Source organism: Heterocephalus glaber, unplaced genomic scaffold, assembly GCF_053883595.1.
Source record: "Heterocephalus glaber isolate CG9 unplaced genomic scaffold, H.glaber_assembly_v1.0 deba00001429, whole genome shotgun sequence".
Taxonomy (NCBI): Eukaryota; Metazoa; Chordata; class Mammalia; order Rodentia; family Bathyergidae; genus Heterocephalus; species Heterocephalus glaber.
In genome coordinates this window covers 3,792,175-3,815,050 of record NW_028258294.1, presented here as the reverse complement: position 1 = coordinate 3,815,050, position 22,876 = coordinate 3,792,175, and the positions used below count along the sequence as shown (strand labels likewise).

At 38.1% G+C, this 22,876-nt stretch overlaps 2 protein-coding genes across 4 annotated transcripts in view; one reads left to right on the top strand and one right to left on the bottom strand.

The window, feature by feature from the left end:
- The window catches only part of Me3 (malic enzyme 3), a 229,026-nt gene extending 227,067 nt beyond the window's left edge, over positions 1-1,959 (top strand). For all 3 annotated transcript variants that reach the window (XM_004868221.4, XM_087212253.1, XM_004868220.4), the window contains 2 exons: positions 232-330; positions 1,722-1,959. In XM_004868221.4, coding sequence (XP_004868278.1) covers positions 232-330; positions 1,722-1,883 — 261 coding nt within the window. In that variant the 3' untranslated portion in view covers positions 1,884-1,959. The remainder of the gene's footprint in view (positions 1-231; positions 331-1,721) is intronic.
- A 3,179-nt stretch (positions 1,960-5,138) lies between these two features.
- On the bottom strand, positions 5,139-7,673 carry LOC101703131 (protein tyrosine phosphatase type IVA 1). The gene has a single exon (XM_021247200.2). It carries the CDS (start codon positions 7,445-7,447, stop codon positions 6,929-6,931), a length of 519 nt encoding a protein of 172 aa, XP_021102859.1. The 5' UTR covers positions 7,448-7,673; the 3' UTR covers positions 5,139-6,928.
- Positions 7,674-22,876: the final 15,203 nt, after the last annotated feature.

Sequence of the window (22,876 nt, the reverse complement as noted above, 5' to 3'; positions counted from 1 at the left end):
TGATTTTCCTTTAGAATTCAGAGAACATGTTGTTTTAAGCCTTAGCTAGTCTCACAGCATAGGGCAGAGTGTCTAAGTTTAACCATTAGGATCCTCTGGTGCTGTGTGGTGACAGAATTAACAGGAGAGGCTGTAGCACTTGACCACATGTGCAGGGCTGGATGATAATGGGTTGGCTTTGTTTTGGAAATTCAGAAATTCTGTTCCTCTTGGTTCTCTTCCTTTCTCTAGCAAATTGCCCAGGAGGTCTCTGAGCTGCATCTGTCTCAGGGGAGACTGTACCCACCTCTTAGCACCATCCAAGATGTGTCTCTGAGAATCGCCATCAAAGTAAGGGGCATTCTACTCCTACAAATGGGTAGTGAGGCTCAATTATTTATTTCTATCTTTTGCAGGGCTAAGGGGATGATAGAAGTTGCGTGACAAACTCTGGCCTGCAGCCTGAGTCCCCCAAACCCTGGCCAGTTCTGAGAAGCTCCTGAATTTCCTTTCAAATATAAAGCAGAAAGGTCACCAAGGGATTTTTTTAATGAATCAAAACCATCCATGAATAAGAAATGTCAGCTTATATTACATCATGGAAATGGCTCAGGCTTTGAGGTCCCAGCTTTGCCAATCAGTAGCAGAGTAACCTTGTCCTAATCATTTTCCTGAGCCTCAGTTTCCTCATTTTTCAAATGAGCCAGTAGTCCCTGTCTCCCAGAATTCTGGAAAAAATTTTAAAAGAACAGTGAGAAAACCTTGCACCCAGTGCCTGCCTGGCCATAGTAGATTCTCATTCTTCCCCTTTCTGTCAGAATGGCTGAGCCTTGAGGTAATTTGATTCATGGAATATTCCATGAGATTATGCAAAGATGATAGGTTATCAAAGAATCTGAGCATGGTGCCACCCCAAAATTATAACTGTTGAAGTTGAATAATGAGTACCTGAGGGTTTACTATACTATTATTTCATTCATGTACATTCTTATAATATCTTTAAAAAATAATTTCATTAATGCATTGCAGAACAGCACACAAACCCAACGAGTGGTCCAGTGCATGATCCAGAATCAGCCCTAAAGACCAGTAGTCTAGCTCATAGGGCAGTTCTACCCTGTCCAGTTTCTTCCTTTTTGCAATATTTAGATTCAAGTTCTTCAGAGTCAAATCTAATACCCAGAGAAAAGTTCCCACAATACTCATCTAATTCAATTCATACCCAGGAAGGAAAACAAACTTGGTTTGAGAGAGGGCCTTGCTATGTAGTCCAGGGTGGCCTCAAACTCTCAGAAATCCTCCTGCTTTAGCCTCCTGAGTGCTGGGATTACAGGCATGCACCACCACACTGAGCTAACAAAATTAGATATTGCACATTTTTACCTGTTACCTAATTTTATTCCCATTCTACTCCAGAGAAATGGACCATTACCGTCACTTTACAGATGAAGAAACCAAGTCTCAACAAGGGTGTTGTCATGGCTAGATACTCACAAGCAATTGGAAGTAGACAGAATTTAGGCTAAGCCTCTTGACCCTGTCCCAATATTTATTCCACTATGTCAAAACTGCTGGTCCAGGCAGAAAGTCTAAAATCGCTCCTATCCAGTGGTTTCATGAGTGGGCCACAACTCATGAAAGAAACATGCCTACCTCTTCCCCTGTTCCAGAATGCCATACAAGGGCCTTTAAGCAGGTTTTCGCTTAGATCCAGTTCCTCAGCCAAACATGTTTTTTCCTAGGTCCTCGACTATGCGTACAAACACAGCCTGGCCTCCTACTACCCAGAACCTAAGGACAAGGAGGCTTTTGTAAGATCCCTGGTCTACACTCCAGACTATGACTCCTTTTCACTGGACAGCTACAGTTGGCCCAAGGAAGCCATGAATGTTCAGACAGTCTGATGCAGTTTCAGGGGCTGATGTGGGGCTGGATGAAGCCCAGAATAATACCCACAATAAAAATGGATTCCAAAACGGCCATCCTTGTCAGTGTGTTTTCTTTTCTGTGAGCACCGTGGGTGAGGAAAAATGCCGAGGCATACAGCGAATGAGAGCCTTGTCTCTGAAAACCCTGGGAGTTCACTTTCCTGTAACCCTTTTCTGAATTCCTTCCCAAGCATTTCTTCATTCATTGATTGCCAACTATTACATAGGCCTTGTGGAAAATGCATAACGCTGCCTATATTCCTATCAAGATTGGACATAATTTATTTTGCCATAAAATAAAAAATATGGTAAGAGGGTAGAAATGTGCAGATAAAGGTCAAGGGTGCTCAGAGAGAGGAGAAGATCCTTCCTATCAGAGCATAAGAGAAGGCTCATGGGGAGTAGTATATGCACTGGGTTCCAAGAGTGAAAGATGGCTGGAAGTCATGAAGAGACAAGGAATGTGGGCACAGCCACTAGCCAGGAAATATGCCCCCCCCCCTTCAGGGAATGCAGTCCCTGTCAGAGTAATACACTCCCTTCAAGGCTCATCAGGGTGTGAGGGCTCAGTGGCTGGAGGCAGTTCACTAGCCAGGACTGGTCACTGCCCTATGGGTTGTAGAGTATTAAACATTCTTTTTAGGTGATTACTAAAAGGAAAACCAGAGAAATGTGGCTGGGAGGGCCAGCATGCCAGAGGGAAGAGGAAGAGAAACAGTGAGGGACAGAACCATAGAGAGTTGTAAGGAAAACTGGTTTCATTTTCCTGGCTCTGGAACGCATTCTCTCTTCCATCCTGCACACTCTAAAGTAACTAAGCATCCAGAGCAGCTTTCTTGTAGATGCTATGTCAGTCTGTCCTAGGTATTTCTTTGACCAAGTTTAGCATTTGTCTCTTGTGTCCAACAGAACCCACATCATAGGGCATAGGGGTAAGGAAAGAGCTAAGGCCTATAGGGATGGCAGCTGCAAATGTCTAATTTCTTTGTATTACTCATCCCTAGGGACCTACTGTTGCTGCCACCGGTGTCAGAATTCCCATTGCCCACAAGGAGTGGGCTGTATTTGATCACCTCTCAATGCCAAGCCAGGTGGACTAATAGGCTTCTAGAAGAGTAGTTAGCAGAGCCATCACTCATCTTCTCCTCAGATTTTTTTCTTCTAACCTGTACTTGTCCTCAGCCAAGAATATCTTGAAAAAATATCTCTCCTCTATGATACTTGGACTCACAGAGATTGGTAAACTATTCAGAGGAAGGTTTGAAGAGTGAAGCTGGAATCTGAACATTGGGAACCATTCACACTCTTGTTCATTATTCACCATATCCCTGCAGGGGTTTATTGTTTGTTTGTTTGTTTGCATTTCATTTTTGTTTGGTAAAAATTGAAGGGATGATCTTAAAATTTATATAGAAACGCAAGTAAGAATAGCCCACTTTTAACAAAGAAGAGCAAATTTCACTATTCAATTTCACAAACTTACTATACGTGATATCATAATCAAGGCTGTGGTCATAGAAATATGTGAAACATAACTGAGAATTCACAAATAAGTCCTTGTATTTATAGTAAATTGGTTTTTCATCAAAGCTTCTAAGATAATTTAATATAGGAAAGGATAATCTTTTGAAAAAAGTGATGCTGGAACAACTGTATTTCCATATGCAAAAAGCAAAATGAAATTTAAAAAACACTTAGACATATCACAACATACACAAAAATTAACTCACAATAGTTCACAGATCTAAATGTAAAAAGCAAAAACTATAAATTCGTTGAAGAAAACAAAGGGGAAAATCTTATGATTTGATTTGAGGAGAGGTCTCAGATATTATTGTAAAATCATGATTCATAAAATAAAAACAATTATACTTCATCAAAATCTAAAACTTTGCCTTTTGAAACACCATTTAAAAAAATGAGTAGTACACAGGAAGAAAATATTTGCAAATTATATATCTGATAAAGGCATTACATCCAGAATGTAGAGAGAACCCTCACAACACAGTGACAATCCAGTTTTTGAAATGAGTAAAATATGTGAATGGCTAACAAGCACATGAAAATATGTTTAACATCGTTAGATGAAAACTAAAACCACAATGGGATACCACTTCACACTCACCAGAATGGCTATCATTAAAAAAATTGTGTTGGTGAGGTTGTGGAGAAATTGAAACAACCTTGTCTAGCAGGGTGTTATGTCTTATGCATTATGGGATTGAGGAAGATGTTCCACTGGCTTCTAACTTTCCATTTTAACTCCTCAGCCTCTCATATACATTCCCAGAACTCAGCAAGCATAACGCTGTGGTTATACCACTCAGGTCTTTCCTGAGGTCTGAAACACTCATTTCACTCATCTGCCATTATCAGAATAGGGCTCACAGCTACATCCCTCCTGAGAATTGTCCTTGACTAAAGAAAGATGCTTCACTCAAGTTTATACCATCATACCCAGCTATAGCCTCCCTCCAACAGGCATCAATCAATGATTGATTGATTCAAGACTCTAAAGCCCAACCCTGTTGCCTAAATTTCAGACATTTCCAAATAGTCATCTCATCTTCAAGACACGCTGTGAGTCTGGCTAAAGCTACTGCTTTAAGTATACTTATAAGTATATAGTATAAGTATATAAGTATATTTATAAGTATAAACATTCAATGTCTTCTGCCTATTCTGCTTTTTTGGTCGTTTCACAGGTGGTGCTCCCTGAGAAGACGCCTCAATAAATCTCTGAATGCAAATCTCACATTCAGCATCTATTTGATGGGGAAACAATTTGAAACAGATGAAAAAAACTGGCCAAGATTTTCAATTTTTCAGTCTGTTACATCAATCCCACGTGATCACCAAAAGCCTTGCTAGGTTTCTCAACCTTAGGAGAGATTCTTTGTATAGACTAAATCTGATCCTTTTTAGTTTATGTCCAGAATCAGTAAATACCCCTAGAAAAAAATGGCTCATTTCGGGAAGGCACTTCCCTCTCTGGAACTCCTATCCATGTAGTCTTTGTTGCTTTCATAGCTCTCACATATCCTTAAACATGAATTTTGAAAATTTTTTCACATTTTCTGGTGCTGCAGAGAGTGTCTTGAAGTAGAAGTCTCTAGACAGACTTTCAAAATTCCAGATGTATATATATCATCTTTTTTTCTAACTTAATTGAATTATGATCAGAGAAGTTGCTCTGAATTATTAAAATATTTTAAATTGTTCTGAAATTCATTTGGTCAAATGTATGATCAAATTTAATAAAATATTTCACGTGCTCTTAAAAAAATATGCATTTTCACACTGTTGGAGACATTGTCCCTTGTATGTTCATGGAATCAAGCTATTTGTTTTGATTAAATCCTTACTAGGGCCAGGGATGTAGCTCAGTGGCATTGTGCCTGCCTTGCAAGTGCAAGGTTCTGAGTTCAATCCCTGGTACTGGGGTGGAGAAAGCCCTAAGTCCTTACTGACTTCTGATTACTTGATCGGTTTTAGAAAGAGGGATAGTAAAATTTCCTATAGGTATGGTAATCTTTTCAATTTTTTTTGTAGTTTTATCCATTTTTTTAATACAGTTTGGGGCAGTATTACTGAATACATAAGTACAGAATTGCTATAACTTCTGGTGAATTCAAACTTTTGAAACTTTAAGCAGTGATTTTCTTTATCTTTTCTTCTACTTTTATTTTTTATTTTGTCATAGTTGCTTCTACTTTATATATACTTCTACTTTTTGTATTTTCTTCTACTTTTGCTGATGTTAAACACACTCATGACCATCTTAGAAATTCTTTCTCTTTCAATTCATTATTTATTTGGATAGTTGGTGAAGGTGAACTCTGACATATTATTTCTCCTATAGAACTCTAACCATGTATTTCCAGACAGTAGGAAAATATAGTTGTATTAACATCAAAACATACCACCATTTTATCAATTTCATAATAAAACTAATTATCAAGTATCCCAATATTAAGTTATAGCTTTTAAAGGGATATGATATTAAGTGTCTAATTCATTAGTAGAAACCCACTCCTTTTTTTGGTTGGGAAGGCAAAGGAAAATATACTTTAAAACAAAAGTAAGCAATCTCCAATTTGTTTTGAGGGGTTTTTTGGTTTTTTTGGGGGGTGGCATACCAGGGATCAAACTCAGGACCTTGTACTTGCCAGGCAGGCACAGTGCCACTGAGCTACATCCCCAGCCCAGCAATTTCCAATATGTATGGGGAAGAATTACAATATTTTCAGAAATTGGGTGAATATTGTTTTAGATACAAAGCATCTCTACCTTAAAAAGTGTTTGCTAAACTAAACACATCCTCCACAAGACAAAGGCAACATTTTACTAAATATTTCAGTCTCCTACCATTCTATCTTTAGGATAACCCCTTTAAGTTGCTCCCCAAAATGTAAACACATTGCAAAGGTTTTTTTAAGCTAGACATTAAACACATGTGCTCTAGGCAATGTGGATTTTATGTGAACTTTTAACCAGAGGCTAATCTTTTAAAATGGAGGTTTACCTAACAACATAAAATGAGATTTTTTAGGAAGACATTAAATAATCCCATGACAATTGGTAAGAATACAACAAATTCTGTGCAAACCTGATGTATACCCAAACAAATCTGGATGTAAGAATAAAGGGGCAGACAAATGACTATAGGCTATACTTGCAATGTTTGAAATCATTTAATGATGTCCCTAAGTGTTTAAGATGTCTACAGTGCTCTTTATAGTTGTTGGGATTTTAATTCCATACAAGTCAAAATATACAACTATTATGCTGGGTGTCTTGGCACCTAATCTCATTAAATCTTGCACATATTGTTTCCAGCATGAACAGCAATATGCAAAACATAACAGGTGGCAATACTGTCAAGCTTGTGGCTTACCAATATTCCTAAGGAAGCTACATTAGACTTATTCACTAAGCTGGTATGTTAGTTAACATGTACAATAAATTAGGTCTGTCTCAAGATCCACTTCCAAGGCCATATAGCATCATACAGCCAAGTTTTATTGAATGCAACAATTGTTTCTGTGACCAATGGAGTCTCTGAAGCACAGTTGCATTTTAGAGTATTTCTCCAAGTACAAAAGTTGCTTGCTGTTAAAAGCTCCACGCCGCTTTTGTCTTATAAACTGTACTGCATCTTCATTTTTCGTGCCACTTTCAATTAAGGCTAGGGCAACAAGCACTGGAGTTCTCCCAAGACCTGCAACACAGTGAACAGCAATACAACAACCAGGTTCTTCATGAAATTTAATGTTTACAAGATTTAACCAGTCATCAACAATCTGTTTGGATGGTGAGGAACCATCATCAAAAGGCCAATCCAGAACCTGAATGCCTTCTTCTTCCACAAGAGCAGGGTCATACGTTGCATCACACACTCTTACTATTGTGGTAATGCCAAATTTTTTAAGTTCTTCAATAAATCTGTTTAAAGTTGAACTGGTTGGGTTGTATGTAATAAGAAATCTCATGTTTCTGTATGTGACTTCCACAGGAGCTAGGCAATTCGTTGGAGCCATATTAATCTAGTTTTAAAAGTTAGGAGGAAAAAACTGAAAAGTTTTGGAACATAGAAATGTCAGAAAACTGAAGTCCACTCCGGTGTACTCCAAGTGAAATTCTCAGAGCTTCGAATATGATGTTGGGAGTGGTAGGAAATGAAAGGAACCTCGTAACAAGTGGTAGCAACTATTTATTTATTCATACTGGGTCACTAGAAAGGAGGTGCATGGAAGTTTACCTCATCCAATCACGGCTCTCATGAAATGCTCCGATGACTTCACTTCTGTGCCCAGTTTTCTTGGTTTTGTGGGGGCTTCCCGCTGGAGTAGTAATGAATTTCCACAGTTCACTTGTCCTCATCAAGGTCGTGCTGTGCCTGGCAGTAATCTCCAAGACCCTTCAGAAACTCCATAAGTGTATGACCAAGAATACCACAGAAAGGAATGAATTTACTCATGAAAGACTGTAGCCTAATCATACAGCCTGTCCCGTGGCTGCGACACCGGCGACACCGCCTGCAGGCCCAGAAGTGGCAGTGGGTGTCGCAGAGAGGCGGCGGCAACAATGCGGAAACTGCGGGACATCAAAAGCTATCTCGGTGGGACAGCTCCGAGAAGACGCGTGAAGAGAACCAATACGCTCTTCCCCAGGGACTCTTGCGTCCCAAGCCCTCCCTTGCATATACAGGTCTACGTACCCAACTACTCACCAATCGCGCTCCGGGAAACGAAGAACCAATGAGCGAAGGGGGGAGGCCCGGGAGGCCCGCCCCCTGCCCTGCTGAAGCCTTCGCCGGCTGCGCGTGTCAACCTGTGGCTGACAGAAGCTGGGGTACCGGGGATCGAACTCGGGACCTTGCACTTGCGAGGCAGGCACTGGAACCACTGAGCTAAACCCCTGGCCCCAGAAGCGCAGGAGAGGCTGTTTTCGCTCCCTCAGGGAAGAGGGGCTGAGGAGGGACTGCGGAGCGGGGCGGGACGAAGTTGAAGAGAAAGATGGGTCGACCTGACCGGGAAAGGCAAGGTTGTGGAAGGTTCCCAACCACTGTGTCTTTCTGCTTGATGTTTTAACTATCTTAGGAACAACATATTGTTTGGCCTTTTTTTTTCTTAATGCAGTGACCAACTCTTAAGTTTTTACCTCCCCTAACTTCCTATTTTCCCTCTTTTGTTTTGGAAGTTTATAATTGTGACTAACATTTCGTTAGCGTGAAATACGGGTTAAAAATACTTGTTTTAAATTTAAATGGCTTTACATAAATTTAATACAACAACCCTATAAATTAAATACTAGTATGAGTCTGTGGTCCTAATTTTAAAAACCGAGTCACAGAAAGGTAAAGAAATGTGCACAAGATCATACAGCTGGTAAATGGCAGTGCTCAGATTTGAATCTCTCCATTCTGGCACCGGAATCCACCTCTCTGATACATGTGGCCTATTATACACACTATTTCTACTCTTTTAGTGCTTAAATTGCATAGACAAAGTCAAATATTGTTCAGAATTTTTTCCTGTCTCTTGAAGAAATTCAGCATCGTTCATTAATATTGCCAAGCATTTGGTTTTTAATGCCACAAATTGGATACTTTTTATAAAAAGTCAGTGTTTAAATCTTTCCAACAAATTATTGATTTCTTTGCTCATTTCTTTCTTGCGTCTACACACTTCTTTCTGAGGTTACAGTATTTGCTTTATCCAGAACTATCTTTTGGAGATTCCTTTAGTTTGAGTATATGATCAACTCTGGTAAGTGATTTATAAGTATGGAAAATATGCATTCTCTCACTGTTACATGCATTTCTCTTATTATTAATAAACTATTTCATCAGATTTTTTCTAAATTCGTTTGCTGGTTACATCGTTCTACAGTGTTTATTTTCTCTCAGCTTTTTGAAGATACTAGTTCTTGTCCTTCAGTTTCTTCTTCAATGGGCTGTTAGAATTTTCCAAAATGTCTAGACTTTGTTTCCTGGCTTATGCATCCTCCATAACTATAAAATCCTGTCTCTTTTCTTCTCTTTTTTTTCTTACACTTCATTATCTCATCATTCTTCTTGCTTATTTCCTTCTTTAATAATTTACCCTGATAGGTGGGGCTGAGCAAAGTAGAAAGCTGGCCTAAGGTGAGGATATGAAGGCAGTACACAGAATACCAGAGTTCTGGGGGATGAGGTGAAAAGGGTATGTGTATGGAAGGACAATGGTAATGATCAGAGATTATATGAGTTCTTCTAGTAATACATTGAGGATAATAGGAATTAAATTTCTTATCAGAAGCAGGGGTTATAAATATGAATAGTAGAATTTTGGATTAGAATTGATGGTATCAGTGTGAACTCATCGCTTTCAATATAGATTGTAATAGAAATACAGATATGTGTGTGCATGTTTGTGAATTCCTCAGCTTCATCTACAAGGAACGGAGACCCTGAAGCAATGACAGTCCATAGCAGTGAGCACCTAAGTGCCAAGATCATGGTTCTTTAATGCCATTTGCTATTAAAAGGAGACAGGCTCTTTGGTGAAATGGCTGATTCTAGAGCTGAGGCAGGGAAAGCACAAGAGTAACATGGAACATCTTGTTATGACAGAACAAAGGGGCAGAGAATACAAATCAGTGAGGCTATGGAGACATGACAGATAAATAATACGGCATTCTACGTAGAATCTTGGGACAGAAAAAGGACATTAAGGAAAAAGTAAAATCTGAATAAAGTATGAAATTTAGTTAATAGGCAAGTACCAATGTTGGTTTCTTACTTATGACAAATGTGTCATAATAATGTAAGATGTTGGGCCAGGGATTTAGCTCAGTGGTTCCAGTGCCTGCCTTGCAAGTGCAAGGTCATGAGTTCAATCCCTGGTACCAAACAAACAAACAAAAAGATGTTAATGGAGGAAACTAGGTGAGTAGTACACAGGGAAACTCTTAACACCATTGATACTTTTCTGGTAACCTAAAAGAGTAAACAGAAGCCAGCTTGAAGGGCCCCCACTGGCAACTTTTTTATGTAAAAATGATAGGAATGGGTTATAATTCATTTAAAAAATCCATGAATGCATACTGATATAAATAAATGGGAGAAACAAATGCTTTGCCTTACAGACAATTCAATAAATATAGCAGGAATGGTATAATTAGAAAAATCTGTATTTAGCAGTTATTATAATTATCCATTCAGCAAAGAAACATCAATAGATGCTAAAACAAGTGGGTGAAAGTTTATGTGGAATGGGATAAGTGCCTACTACAAAATTTAATAGTTATCAAAGGAAACAAATAATTACAGTAGAGAAATTTTGCACATGGGATTTTTAAAAAATATATTTATTGGTACATTGTAGGTACACAATACATTTACATTTATCATTGGGTGGTTTTACCTGATGTATCTTAGTTCTTATTTTTTCTCCCATTACCCGTGTGTCCTTCACCCCCTCTGCCCTTCCCTATTTGCATAGATTTTGTTTCCTCTTTTTTTTCCTTTTCTCATAATTTTTCCTTTCCCTTCTTCCCTTTCTCCTTCCCCTCTCACCACCCCTACACCTTTGGACCTTTTCCTATTTCAAATTATCAATTATTCATTTTAATCATTTTCATCCTTATTTACACTTTCAGTTTCTCACACTAGAGAAACTATTTGGTATTTACACATGTGTGTCCTATTTATTTCACTTAAAAGTATGGCCTCAATATGCATCCATTTAGCTATAAATGTCTCTAGTTTCTCATTCTTTATGGCTGACTAATACTCCATTTTATTTAAAAAAACCCACATCTTTACCCAATTTCCAGTTGATGGGCACTTGGGCTGTTTCCAAACTTTAGCTATTACAAACTGTGCCACTATAAACATAGGTGAACATATATCGCTGTGGTATGATTCTTTTAATTCTTTGGGGATGATACCCAGTAGCGGAATAGCTGGGTCAAATGGGACCTCTAGCCCTAGTTCTTTGAGGTATCTCCATACTGATTTCCACAATGGTTGCACTAACCTGCACTCCCACCAACAATGGAGAAGGGTTCCTTTCTCTCCACACCCCCGCCAGCATTTGTTATTGGTTGATTTCTTGATAGCAGCCATTCTTTCTGGGGTGAGGTGGAATCTCAGTGTTGTTTTCATATGCATATCTCGAATGACCAGTGATGTTGAACATTTTTTCATATATTTATTTGCTGCTTTTACTTCTTTGTCTGAGAAATGTCTGTTCATTTCAGATGCCCATTTTTGAATTGGGTCTTTGAATTTGGGGGGGTCTGATTTTTTTTCAATTCTTTATATATTCTTGATAGTAGACCTTTGTCTGAGGTACAGCTGCTAAAAATTTCTTCCCATATTGTTGGTTGTCTCTTAGCTCTGTTGGTGGTTTCTGTTGCAGTGCAGAAGCTTTTTAGTAAGATGAGATCCCAGTTATTGATTCTTTGTGCTAGTTCCCATGCTACTGAGGATTTGTTCATAAAGTCTTTTCCTATGCCAATGTCATCAAGAGTTCTAACTAACTTATCTTCCAGCAACTTTAGTGTTTCTGTCTTAATATTTAGATCTTTAATCCACCTCAATCTTAGTTTAGTGCACAGTGATAGATATGGATCTAGTTTTAATCATTGGCAGGTTGAAATCCAGTTTTTCCAACACCATTTATTAAATAGGCTATCTTTCCTCCAATGAGGGTGGTTGGCTCCTTTGTCAAAGATGAGGTGGCTGAGTTTGTCTGGAGTTGTTTCTGCATCTTCTAATCTATTCCACTGATCCTTGGGTCTATTTCTTTGCCAGTCCCATGCTGTTTTTATCACAGTAGCTTTGTAGTAGAGTTGCAGGTTGGGGATTGTGATACCCCCTGCCATGTCTCTGTTACCTAGAATTGCTTTTGCTATTCTGGGTCTTTTCTTGCTCCAAATGAATTTTTGGATTGTTTTCTCGAGGTCTGTGAAGTATGCTGCTGGAATCTCAATTGGAATTGCATTAAATCTATATAGCAGTTTTTGGAAGTATGGCCATTTTCACTATATTAATCCTTCCTACCCAGGAGCTGGGGATGTCTGTCCATTTTCTGATATCATCTTCAATCTCTCTTTTCAGAGTGCCATAGTTTTCAGAGAAGAGGTCTTTGATTTCTTTCGTTAGGTTGATTCCTAGGTATTTCAGTTTTTTGGATGCTATTGTGAAAGGAATTATTTGCCCTATTTCTCTCTCAATGAGCCTTCTATTTGTGTATAAGAAGGCTATTGTTTTTTGAGTGTTGACCTTGTATCCAACTACTCTACTGAAACTGTCAATTAGATCTAGCAGACTTTTGACCAAGTTTTTTGGCTCTTCTATGTAAAATATCATATCATCAGCAACTGATGACAGTTTCACTTCTTCCTTTCTTATCTTTATTCCTTTTATTTCTTTCTCTTTTCTAATTGCCCTGGCTAATGTTTCCAGAACAATATTGAACAGGAGTGGTGATAGTGGGCATCCCTGTCTTGTTCCTGAATTTAGTGTGAAAGTTTTCAGTTTTTGACCATTTAGTATGATGTTGGCTGTTGGTTTTTCTTAGATAGCCTTAATCAGGTTGAGATAAAGACCTTCTATTCCAATTTTCTCTATGTTTTTATCATGAATGGGTGTTGAATTTTGTCAAATGCCTTTTCTGCATCTATTGAGATGATCATATGGTTTTTGTCCTTGACTCTGTTAATATAGTGTATTACATTTATTGATTTATGGATGTTGAACCATCCTTGCATCCCTGGGATAAATCCAACTTGGTCAAGGTGTATGATCTTGATGACACTCTGTATTCTGTTTCCCAGTATTTTGTTGAGAATTTTTGCATCTATGTTCATTAGGGAGATTGGTCTATAGTTCTCTTTTTGGGTTGGGTCTTTCCCTGGTTTTGGAATCAAAGTAACACTTGCTTCCAGGAATGAATTTGGAAGCCTTGCTTCCCTTTCAATTTCCTTGATGAGTTTAAAGAGTAATGGCAATAGTTCTTCTTTAAATGTCTTGTACAATTCTGCAGTGAAGCCATCAGGACCTGGGATTTTCTTTGTTGATAAATTTTTTATTACATTTTCAATTTCACTCATTGTTTTTGGGGTGTTCAGAATTTCTATATCTTCTTCATTTAACTTTGGCAATTCTTATGTATCTAGGCATCTGTCCATTTCTTCTGTGTTTTCCATTTTATTAGAGTACAGGCTCTCAAGTAGGTATAGATGATTCTCTGGATTTCTGTTGGATCTGTTGTGGCTTCACCTTTTTTGTTCTTAATTGCATGGATTTGAGTCTTTTCTTTCCTTTTTTCAATAAGGTTGGCTAAAGGTTTATCAATTTTATTTATTCTTTAAAAAAACCAACTCTTTGATTCATTAATTTTTTGTATCATTCTCTTAGTCTCCATTGCATTGATTTCTGCTAGGATCTTTATAATTTCGTTTCTTGTACAATCTTTGGGTTTGTTATGCTCTTCTTTTTCTAGGAGCTTGAGGTTCTACATTAGGTTATTTAACTGAGTTCTCTCTGTTGTCCTAATATGGGCATTCACTGCTATGAATTTCCCATGTAGAACTGCTTTCATTGCATCCCACAGATTCCTGTGTGTTGTACTGCCATTATCATTTACTTGTAGAAACTGTCTAATTTCTTCTTTAATTTCCTCTGTCACCCATTGGTTGTTCAGGAGGATGTTATTCAATTTTCATGTGTTTGTGGGAGTTTTGCGGTTTATGTTATTGACCTCCAATTTTATTGCACTATGGTCTGATAATATACAGGGGACAACTTCAATTGTTTTACATTTACTTAGATATGTCCTATAAGCTAGCATGTGATCTATTTTGGAGAATGACCTGTGTGCAGCTGAAAAGAATGTGTATTCTGATTTTTGTGGAGTGGAACACTCTGTAACATCTATTAAGTCCATTTGTTCAATAGCTTGGTTCAGTTCTAGAATTTCATTGTTAATTTTTTTTCTAGATAATCTGTCTATTTGTGATAGAGGGGTGTTGAGGTCCCCCACTAAAATTGTATTAGTGCTTATTTGGTTTTTCATGTCCATTAATATTTGTTTGTATAGTTGGGACCATGCGTATTTGGTGCATATATATTTAGGATTGTCATCTCTTCCTCTTGGATTGTTCCCTTTGCAAGTATGTAGTGACCATCTTTGTCTCTCATAATTAGTTTTGGTTTGAAATCTACTTTGTCTGCAAATAAGATTGCTATGGCTGCTTTTTTCTTGGATCCTGTCACATGGAGAACTGTTTTCCATCCTTTTGCTTACTATGAATTTCCTTTTGAGTTAGGTGTGTTTCTTGCATACAGCACACTCCTAGGTTTTGCTTCTTAATCCATTCTGTCAGTCTATTTCTTTTGATTGGTGAATTGAGGCCATTAACATTGATAGTTATAGGCTGCCATTCCACACTCCCAGGGCAGAGAATGTGAGCCAGTCCCAGTGCACAGAAAGAGGCTCCCCCACTGCCATTCCATGCTCCCAGGGCAGAGAAGGTGAGCCAGTCCCAGCTCCCATGAACAGGCTCCCCCACCACCATTCCACGCTCCTAGGGCAGAGAAGGTGAGCTGTGCGGGTGCCAGAAGCACCCTGCCCCCCCATGGAAATGAGAAGACATGTAACCAAGCCTCAAAAACAGACTTCCAGATCACCTACAGCAACCCCAAAGAGAAAGAAGATGGAACAATCTGATACTCAACCACCTGGACTCCCTGAACTGGCAACAAAAGAGGATCTGGAAAAAATGATATCAGAAATAATTTCTCAGATAACAGCAAAGATTGTGCCCATAGTGCAAGACATGATTAATAACTCTACAAGGACACAGATAAAAAAAATAGAGGCTCTGAGGAACATGATGGAATCCCAACATAGGAAATAAATGGAATCCATAAAACAGATGCAAACAGATTTCCAGGAGATTAAAATCTCCATCGAAAGTCTGTGCAGCAGAATGAACCAATGTAAGGACAGAATCTCAGATATAGAAGATAAGATTGCAATTAGTGACCAGGAAAAGAAAAATTGCTTTAAAATTGTAAGGGACCATGAGAAAGCAATCCAGCAGCTGCTAGATGATGCAAAGAAGAATAACATAAGACTGATTGGAGTCAATGAAGAAAGAGGAGAGCGTGCAGATGACATTAAAAAGCTGTTCACAGATGTGATGGCAGAAAACTTCCCAAATGGGGAAAGAACTTGACATACAGATAAGTGAGGTATATAGGACTCCTGCCAACCTTGATCAAAAAAAATCTACACATAGGCATATAATAGTTAGGATTCCAGAAACCCAACAGAAGAACAAAATTCTACAAGCTGTGAGAGGATAGAAACAAATCACATACAAAGGGAAGTGCATCAGAATCACAGCAGACTTCTCAAAGCAAACCCTCAAGGCAAGAAGAGCTTGGAGTGATGAATTTCAAGCCCTAAAGGAAAACAGTCTCCAACCCAGATTGATGTACCCTGCAAAACTCTTTCAAAATTAATGGAGAAATAAGATACTTTCATGATAAAGGGCACCTTAGGAACTTCATGAATAACAAACCAGCACTCCAAAAAATTTTAGACAATATACCTAGGAACACACAATGAGGATCACAACCCCAGGAAGCCCAGCAGAATGAATCCCTTGCGCGTGACAAATTAAATGCAAAGAGGGAGAATCCAATAAAAAGAAAAAGTCATGACAAGGCTTTTAAAACTTTTAACTTCATCTCCCTAATGAGTGTATAATTCAATCTTGTTATTGTTCATGATTAGTATTTTTCTGATTCTAGTGTTGCATGTCTTTCCTTGTGCTGTACTAGCTATTTATCATGTTCTTGTGTCTACTTTTTAATTGGGTTGTCTATTAATGAGCTCTAAGAGTTCTTTATATATTCTGGTCATAGGTTCTATGCATTGTAAATATGGTCTGTTTAAGGACTACTTTTCATTTTAATGATGTCATTTAAAGTTCTAAATTTTGATGGAATCTCATTTATCAATTTTTTCTTTTATACATCATGTTTTTTGTATCCTAGGAAGTTCTTGCCTACCCTAAATTCATAAACATTTTCCCTTATAATTTCTTCTTAAAGTTTTATACTTTTAGGCTTTCATATTTAGGTTCATAGATCCTTTCAAGTTATTTTTATGTATGGAAAAAAGGGTTGAGGTTAATTTTTTATATATAGATACCAGGTATTCTAGTGACATTTGCTGAAAACACTATCTTTTCCTCTGCTCTTCAACTGAGTTTATATTCTATAAAATGTTAATGTTAAATAATCTTTCAAAACTCAGTGGACCATATATGTATGGTTCTATTTCTAGATTCTCTGTTTTATTCCAATGATCTATATGACTTTCCTTACACCAACACTGCCTTGATTACTGTAGCTTTAGAAGAAGTCTTAAAATTGGGTACTAAACATCTTCCAACACTGTTTTTTTGCTTGTTTGTTTTTTACTTTTCTAGGTCCTTTGTACTCCTACATAACTTTTAAATTTCAATATCCAATTCTTCATTTATAGCAAGTATACACAGACCTGAATTTTTATATATACCTTGTGTTTTCTAATCCTGCTAAATTCAAATACAAGTTCTCAGGGCTCCTACAGATTTCTTAGTATTTTCTCTGTGGATGATCATTTCATCTACATATAAAGATTTTGCTTCTGCTGTGCCAATCCTATCCTAGTTGTGTCATTTTATTGCCAGACTATTTTGGTGGGGACTAGGTTTCAAAGTTTAATGGACAGTTGAAGAGTAAGCATATCTGCCCTTGTTCCCCACCTTGAGGAGAAAGCATTGTATCTTCTCCACTCACATAAGGCATTTTTGCTGGAAGTATGGAATACATGTCTTTCATCTGCTGAGAAGGTTCTGTTCTACTTCTAATCTCCTGATAGCTTTTACAATGAACAGCTGTAGAATTTAGTCCAATACTTTTTCTCCAACTAGCGACAGGAGCATATGGCTTTTTCCTTTCCTCTCTTAAAATGATGACTTTGGGGGGGTGGATCTTCCAATGTCGAACCAACACTCCCATCCCTATAATACAACCACTTTCTACATACTGCCAGATCTGACTTCTAATAGTTTGTTTTGTTAAACAAATTTCTATCTATGTTCATACTTTTTTCTTCTATTATCTTTATCCAGTTTTAGGTTTAGCACAATATTGATTTCCTAAAATGAGGGGATAAGTGTTCCTTTTATTTTCTGCTTTAAATGTTTGATATAATTTATCAGTTAAAATGTATATGAGCCTGTTGTTGTCATAGAGGTAGGTTTTCAAGCTAGGAATATAATTTCTTTAATAGGTGCTATTCAAATTTTATATTTCCTCCAGAGTTAGTTTCATTAACTTGTTTTCCAAGGTACTTCTTAGAAGTTGTCAAATTTATTTCAAAAACGATTTTTGAAACATGCTTTCTATATCCTTTCAAATTCTGTAAAATCTGTGGTAATGTCTCCTAGATCTTGATATTGTAATTTTAAAAATGTATAACTGATACTGTGTAATAGGAAGTAAAGGTCTAAAGGAGCAGGGGAAGTGGGAGGGGAGGGGAAATGAAAAATGGGAAAAGAAAAAATATGAGGAAAGGAAAAAAATGGAAACAAAATCTTTGCAAATAAGGAAAGGTGGAGGGGGTGAAGGGAAGGGAGGGGAAGGGGAAAAAAATAAGAACCAAGATACTCATGTAATGGTACAAGATTCCAATGATGTATGTAAATGTATTTTACACCTAAAATGTACCAATAAACTTAATAGGAGGAAAAACATTGATAGCTATAATTGAGAGATATTGACTCATCCTTGTCATGATGTTTTCCTGTTGTTGGCTCTTTTATTTCGTATTTTCCCCCCTTTCCCTTTAGTGTCTTACCTTGGGTGGTGTCTTCTCTCTGTTGGGCCTCATGGAGTTGTGACCCTCATTGTCTTTTTCTAGGATATTGCTTAAAATTGTTTGGAGCGCTTGTTTGGTGTTCATGAAATTTCTCAGATGTTCTTTGTCATGAAAGTATCTAATTTCCCCATTGATTTTGAAAGATAATTTTGCAGGATACAACAGTCTTGGTTGGAAGTTATTTTCTTTTAGGGCTTGAAATACTTCACTCCAGGCTCTCCTTGATTTGAGGGTTTGTGTTGAGAAATCTGCCATGATTCTGATGGGCTTTCCTTTGTAGGTGATTTGTTTCTTTTCTCTAACTGCCTGTAGAATTTTGTTCTTCTGTTGGGTTTCTGGGATCTTGACTATTATATGTCTAGGTGTAGTTTTTTTTGCTCATAGCTAGTTGGAGTTCTATACACCTCACTTATCTCTATGTCCTATTCTCTACCTCTGTCTGGAAAGTTTTCTACTATTACTTCTGTAAACAGTTTTTTTATGTCAATTGTACTTTCTCCTGTTTTTTCGTAGACTCCTATCAGTCTTATTTTATTCATCTTTGCATCATCTAGCAGCTGTTGGATTGATTTCTCATGGTTCCTCACTATGTTTAAGAAATCTCTGTTTTCATGGTCCTTAACTGCAATCTTGTCTTCTATATCTGATATTCTGTCTTCAGATTCTCTTAGTCTGCTCTGCATGCTTTCGATGGAATTTTTAATCTCCTCTATATCTGTTTGAATCTGTTTCATGGATTCCATTTCTTTCTTATGTTGGGTGATCATGGTTTGCATTTCTTTCTTATGCTGGGCAATCATGGCCTCCAGCATGTTTCTGATATCATCTATTTTCTTATCTGTTTCTGCTCTAGAGCCTCTATTCATGTCTTTCACTCTGCTCACCATCTCTGTAGTTATCTGGGAGATTATTTCTGTTTTGAATTTTTCTAGAGCCTCGTGGATTTGCTTTGTTACTTCCTGTGCTATCAGTTCAGGGGGTCCAGGTGGTTGATTATCAGACTTTTCCACCTCATTTCCCCCAGAATTTCCCTTTTGTGGCATGGACACCTGCGTTTGTGCCTTGCTTAAGTGTCTTCTCATTTTTGTTTTTGGTACTGTCCTTGGTTTAATTTCTGGGTTGATATTTCAAAATTGCTTAATGTAGGTATCTTTGTTGCTTGTGTTTAAAACCCTTGTGGAATGGTTGCTTTTCAGAGGTGTCTTCCAGATATAGCTTGTGTTTAGGTTTTGAGACTCTAAGGACTCTGATGCTATTTTATTTTCATTATACTAGGAAGGAAAACTAATTAGATCAATTATAACATGTTAGCCCAAATGATACAATCAGCAATACCATAGCATCAAGCTCAGCTTAGAAAATGACAACTTTTGGTAGTTATTAATCTATCACATCTAACTATGTGAATTAAATCAAAACCAAGGACCAACCCAACATATGTTTATAGTGAATAAACTGTTTAATATAGCATCTTTCCCCTTCAGGGTGGGGAGTTAGAAGGAGTTGGGGAGGGAGGGACAGGAAGAAAGATCAGGAAAGATTAGTGGTGAGGCCAGAAGACACAGAAAGATCACACAAATTCTAAGAAATTGTTAAAGGCAAGAGGAAAAGGCAGAATGAAAGAACAAAGACGTGAACAGAATCACCTAAAAGCAACAGGGAGGCTAGATACTGTATTTACTTTCCTTTAAAACTAATGATAATCAAGAGAAGGAAAAAGAGAAGAAAAGAACAATAAAGGAGAAATCTGAATTCAGTGCATAAAGGAACAAATAGGGAGATGAAGAGCAATGTGGGACAGTGAGAGAACAAGTGAGAGAGAAAGAAAAGGTAAAAGAAAGAAAAGTAAAAATTTGAAAAGAGTAGAAAAAAGTAAAAATTAAGAATTAAAAATAAGAGAAAAAATTTTTTTCTTTTTTGCAAATAGCAAAAAATAAAAATGATGGGCCTCCTTCAGTGATGGGCCTCCTTCAGGGTATGTCTCTGCTATCACAGTAGGCAATGTAGGCATCCGTGTGCATATACAAGTCAGTGAGTCTCACCAAGCCAACAGCAGACCTGTGAGATTGAGGCAGATTTCTGGCTGCTGGTCCCAAGTTGAGCTCCCTGTCCTCCTGCAGGGTTGAACTCTGCAAAGTTGTACTGCAGGTCCCAGTTGCCCTTCCCCTGAAGATACTGCAGGTTTTGATGGGAGGTGATGGTCCCGGGTGATGATCCCTCCAACTTACCAAGTCTGGTGGTCTGGTGTGCCTTTATTGTAGAGATTCTCTTTACTTTTCCGCTGAGCTTCAGTTTTCATCGAGGAGCCTGAGAAGCCCTCTTTCTGTTACTAACCTCTGCTCTATCTTATGGCCCTCGGGACAAGGGCCTTTATAATCCCCTGTGTCTCTGTAGTGTGGAACCAGGTAGCAGAAGAGCCAGGAGGCCAGAGGCGGGGCGGGGGGGGGGGGTGTACTGGGCATTGCAGGTGCCCACGCAGCTAAGCGGAGAGCTGGAAGGGTCTGAGGCTCCAAACCGCGCCTGGGACCTCACTGTGGCATGGGCGGGGCCCAGGACAGGGGCGGGGGGGGGGCGGGCTTCATGCTGCTTGGCTCCCCCGCTTGCTCTGGCTTGTCTCGCCGAGCGGAGCGCCGGATAGGGCCGGGGCTCCAAGCCACGCCTGGGACCTCACCGTGCCATCGCAGATGGGATCTTAATCAAAGTTAAGATGACCAATTGTTATGGCTTGGATCAAAACTGCCTCTCAAAAAAGGCTCATGTGTTCAGAGGTAGGGCTTTTTTAAAGAGATTACCTCATGGAGAAACTGGCCTCAGCAATGGATTGATTATTCTATTGATGAGTTCATAACTAAATGTGTTGTTAGGAAGTGGGTCCTTGTTAGAAGTACATAGATCATGAGGGCATAACCTGGAAGGATATATTCTTATTCCAGGCTCCTTCCTCTCCCTCTGGCTCTTCCTTGCCTTCTGTTTCTTAGCTGTTATGAGGTGAGCAGCTTTTCTCCACCACACCATTCCACCATGTTTTTGCCTTGAAGCTAGCCAACAATAGACTGAAACCTCTAAAAAAAAAAAAAAAAAAACCATGAGCCAAAATAAACTTTTTGACCTTTAAAGTTGCATATGTTAGGTATTTGGTCCCTTCCATAAAAAGCTAACCCCAGTAATAGGAGAAATTGATGATGTATCACCTGAGAGAATGGATTGCATAAAATTTAATACCTCATGTGTGATATCCCTGCCAAAAAATACATTACTGAAATTTAATCATGAGGAAAAATCAGACAAATCTTAATTGAAAGACTATAATCTCCTTGTAATTTTTAAGAATGTCATTCATGAAATTTAAGGATAGACTAAGAAACAGTTCCAGTTGAAGGAGATAAAGGAATTATATCTACTAAGTGTAATACATGATCTTTTTCCTTAAACAGACATTTTTGGAACAATTGATAAAATCTGAGTGGAGGCCTTGGGTTATTTGATAGTAATGAATCAATGTTCACTCTTTCATTTGATGTTTTATATTGTGGTTTTATAACATATCAGACACTTGTTTTCAATATAGTTCCTGGAGGCTGAGGTAGTTGTTTTTACAATTCTTGAATCTTCTCTGTAAGTTTGAAATTATTTTAAAATAAAAGTTCATCATTATTTAAAAAGTCTATGTTATAGGTAATTAGCTAGTGCTATCTTCTCTAGGTTCCTGTTCCCATTGTGTGTTTGTCTCTGGAGACTTTTCTTGCAGGTTTGGATTTTTAAGAAAATTTAGCCACCATTGTTAAGTATTTTGTAGCTCCCTTCCCACCAAATTTCAGGTCATAGAAAACCAACAGTTGTCCAAGATCTGGTTTTTTCCCCTAAATTTAATACTGGTATTTCCTAAGTATTTCACTGCATACATGGCCACTGAGCAAGAGACTCTGTTTCCTAAGCTCCCCTTGAAGTGTGGTGTGGCCATTGTGAATAACTTTTGGTCATAGGGACAGAAGGAGAAATAATGGTGCCTCTTCCAAATCATAACTATAAAGGAAATGGCTCTTGCCTGACTATTTTCTTTCCTTTCTGGCAGCCGTGAAATGAGTACCTGTACTCTATCATTCACTTCCCACCATGACATACTGCCTCCCCAAAAGAAACCATTCCTCCTCATAAGTTTATCACAAGTATTTTGTTACAGTGACAGAAAGCTAACACAAATAGATACAGAAAATGTGTATATACACAATGGAGTATTCAGCCATAAAGAATGAAAACCTGCCATTTACAGCAGAAGAGATGAAATTGGAGTACCTTATGTTAAGTGAAGTAATCCAGCCACAGAAAGAAGCTAAAACATGTCAGATTGAAAATAGAATAGGGATTGAGAAAGGGGATGGAGATGGAAAACAGAAGGTTGGATTTGATCAGCACATGCTGAATGCATGTATGGAAATAGCACACTGAAACCCATTAATACGTACAATTAATACATGGGGGGTTTTTTGTTTTTGTTTTTGTTTTTGGTACCAAGGATTGAACTCAGGACCTTGCATT

Bases quoted from the DNA above. Each gene is read 5' to 3' on its own strand.
- LOC101703131 (XM_021247200.2), bottom strand. From the start codon at position 7,447: ATGGCTCCAACGAATTGCCTAGCTCCTGTGGAAGTCACATACAGAAAC.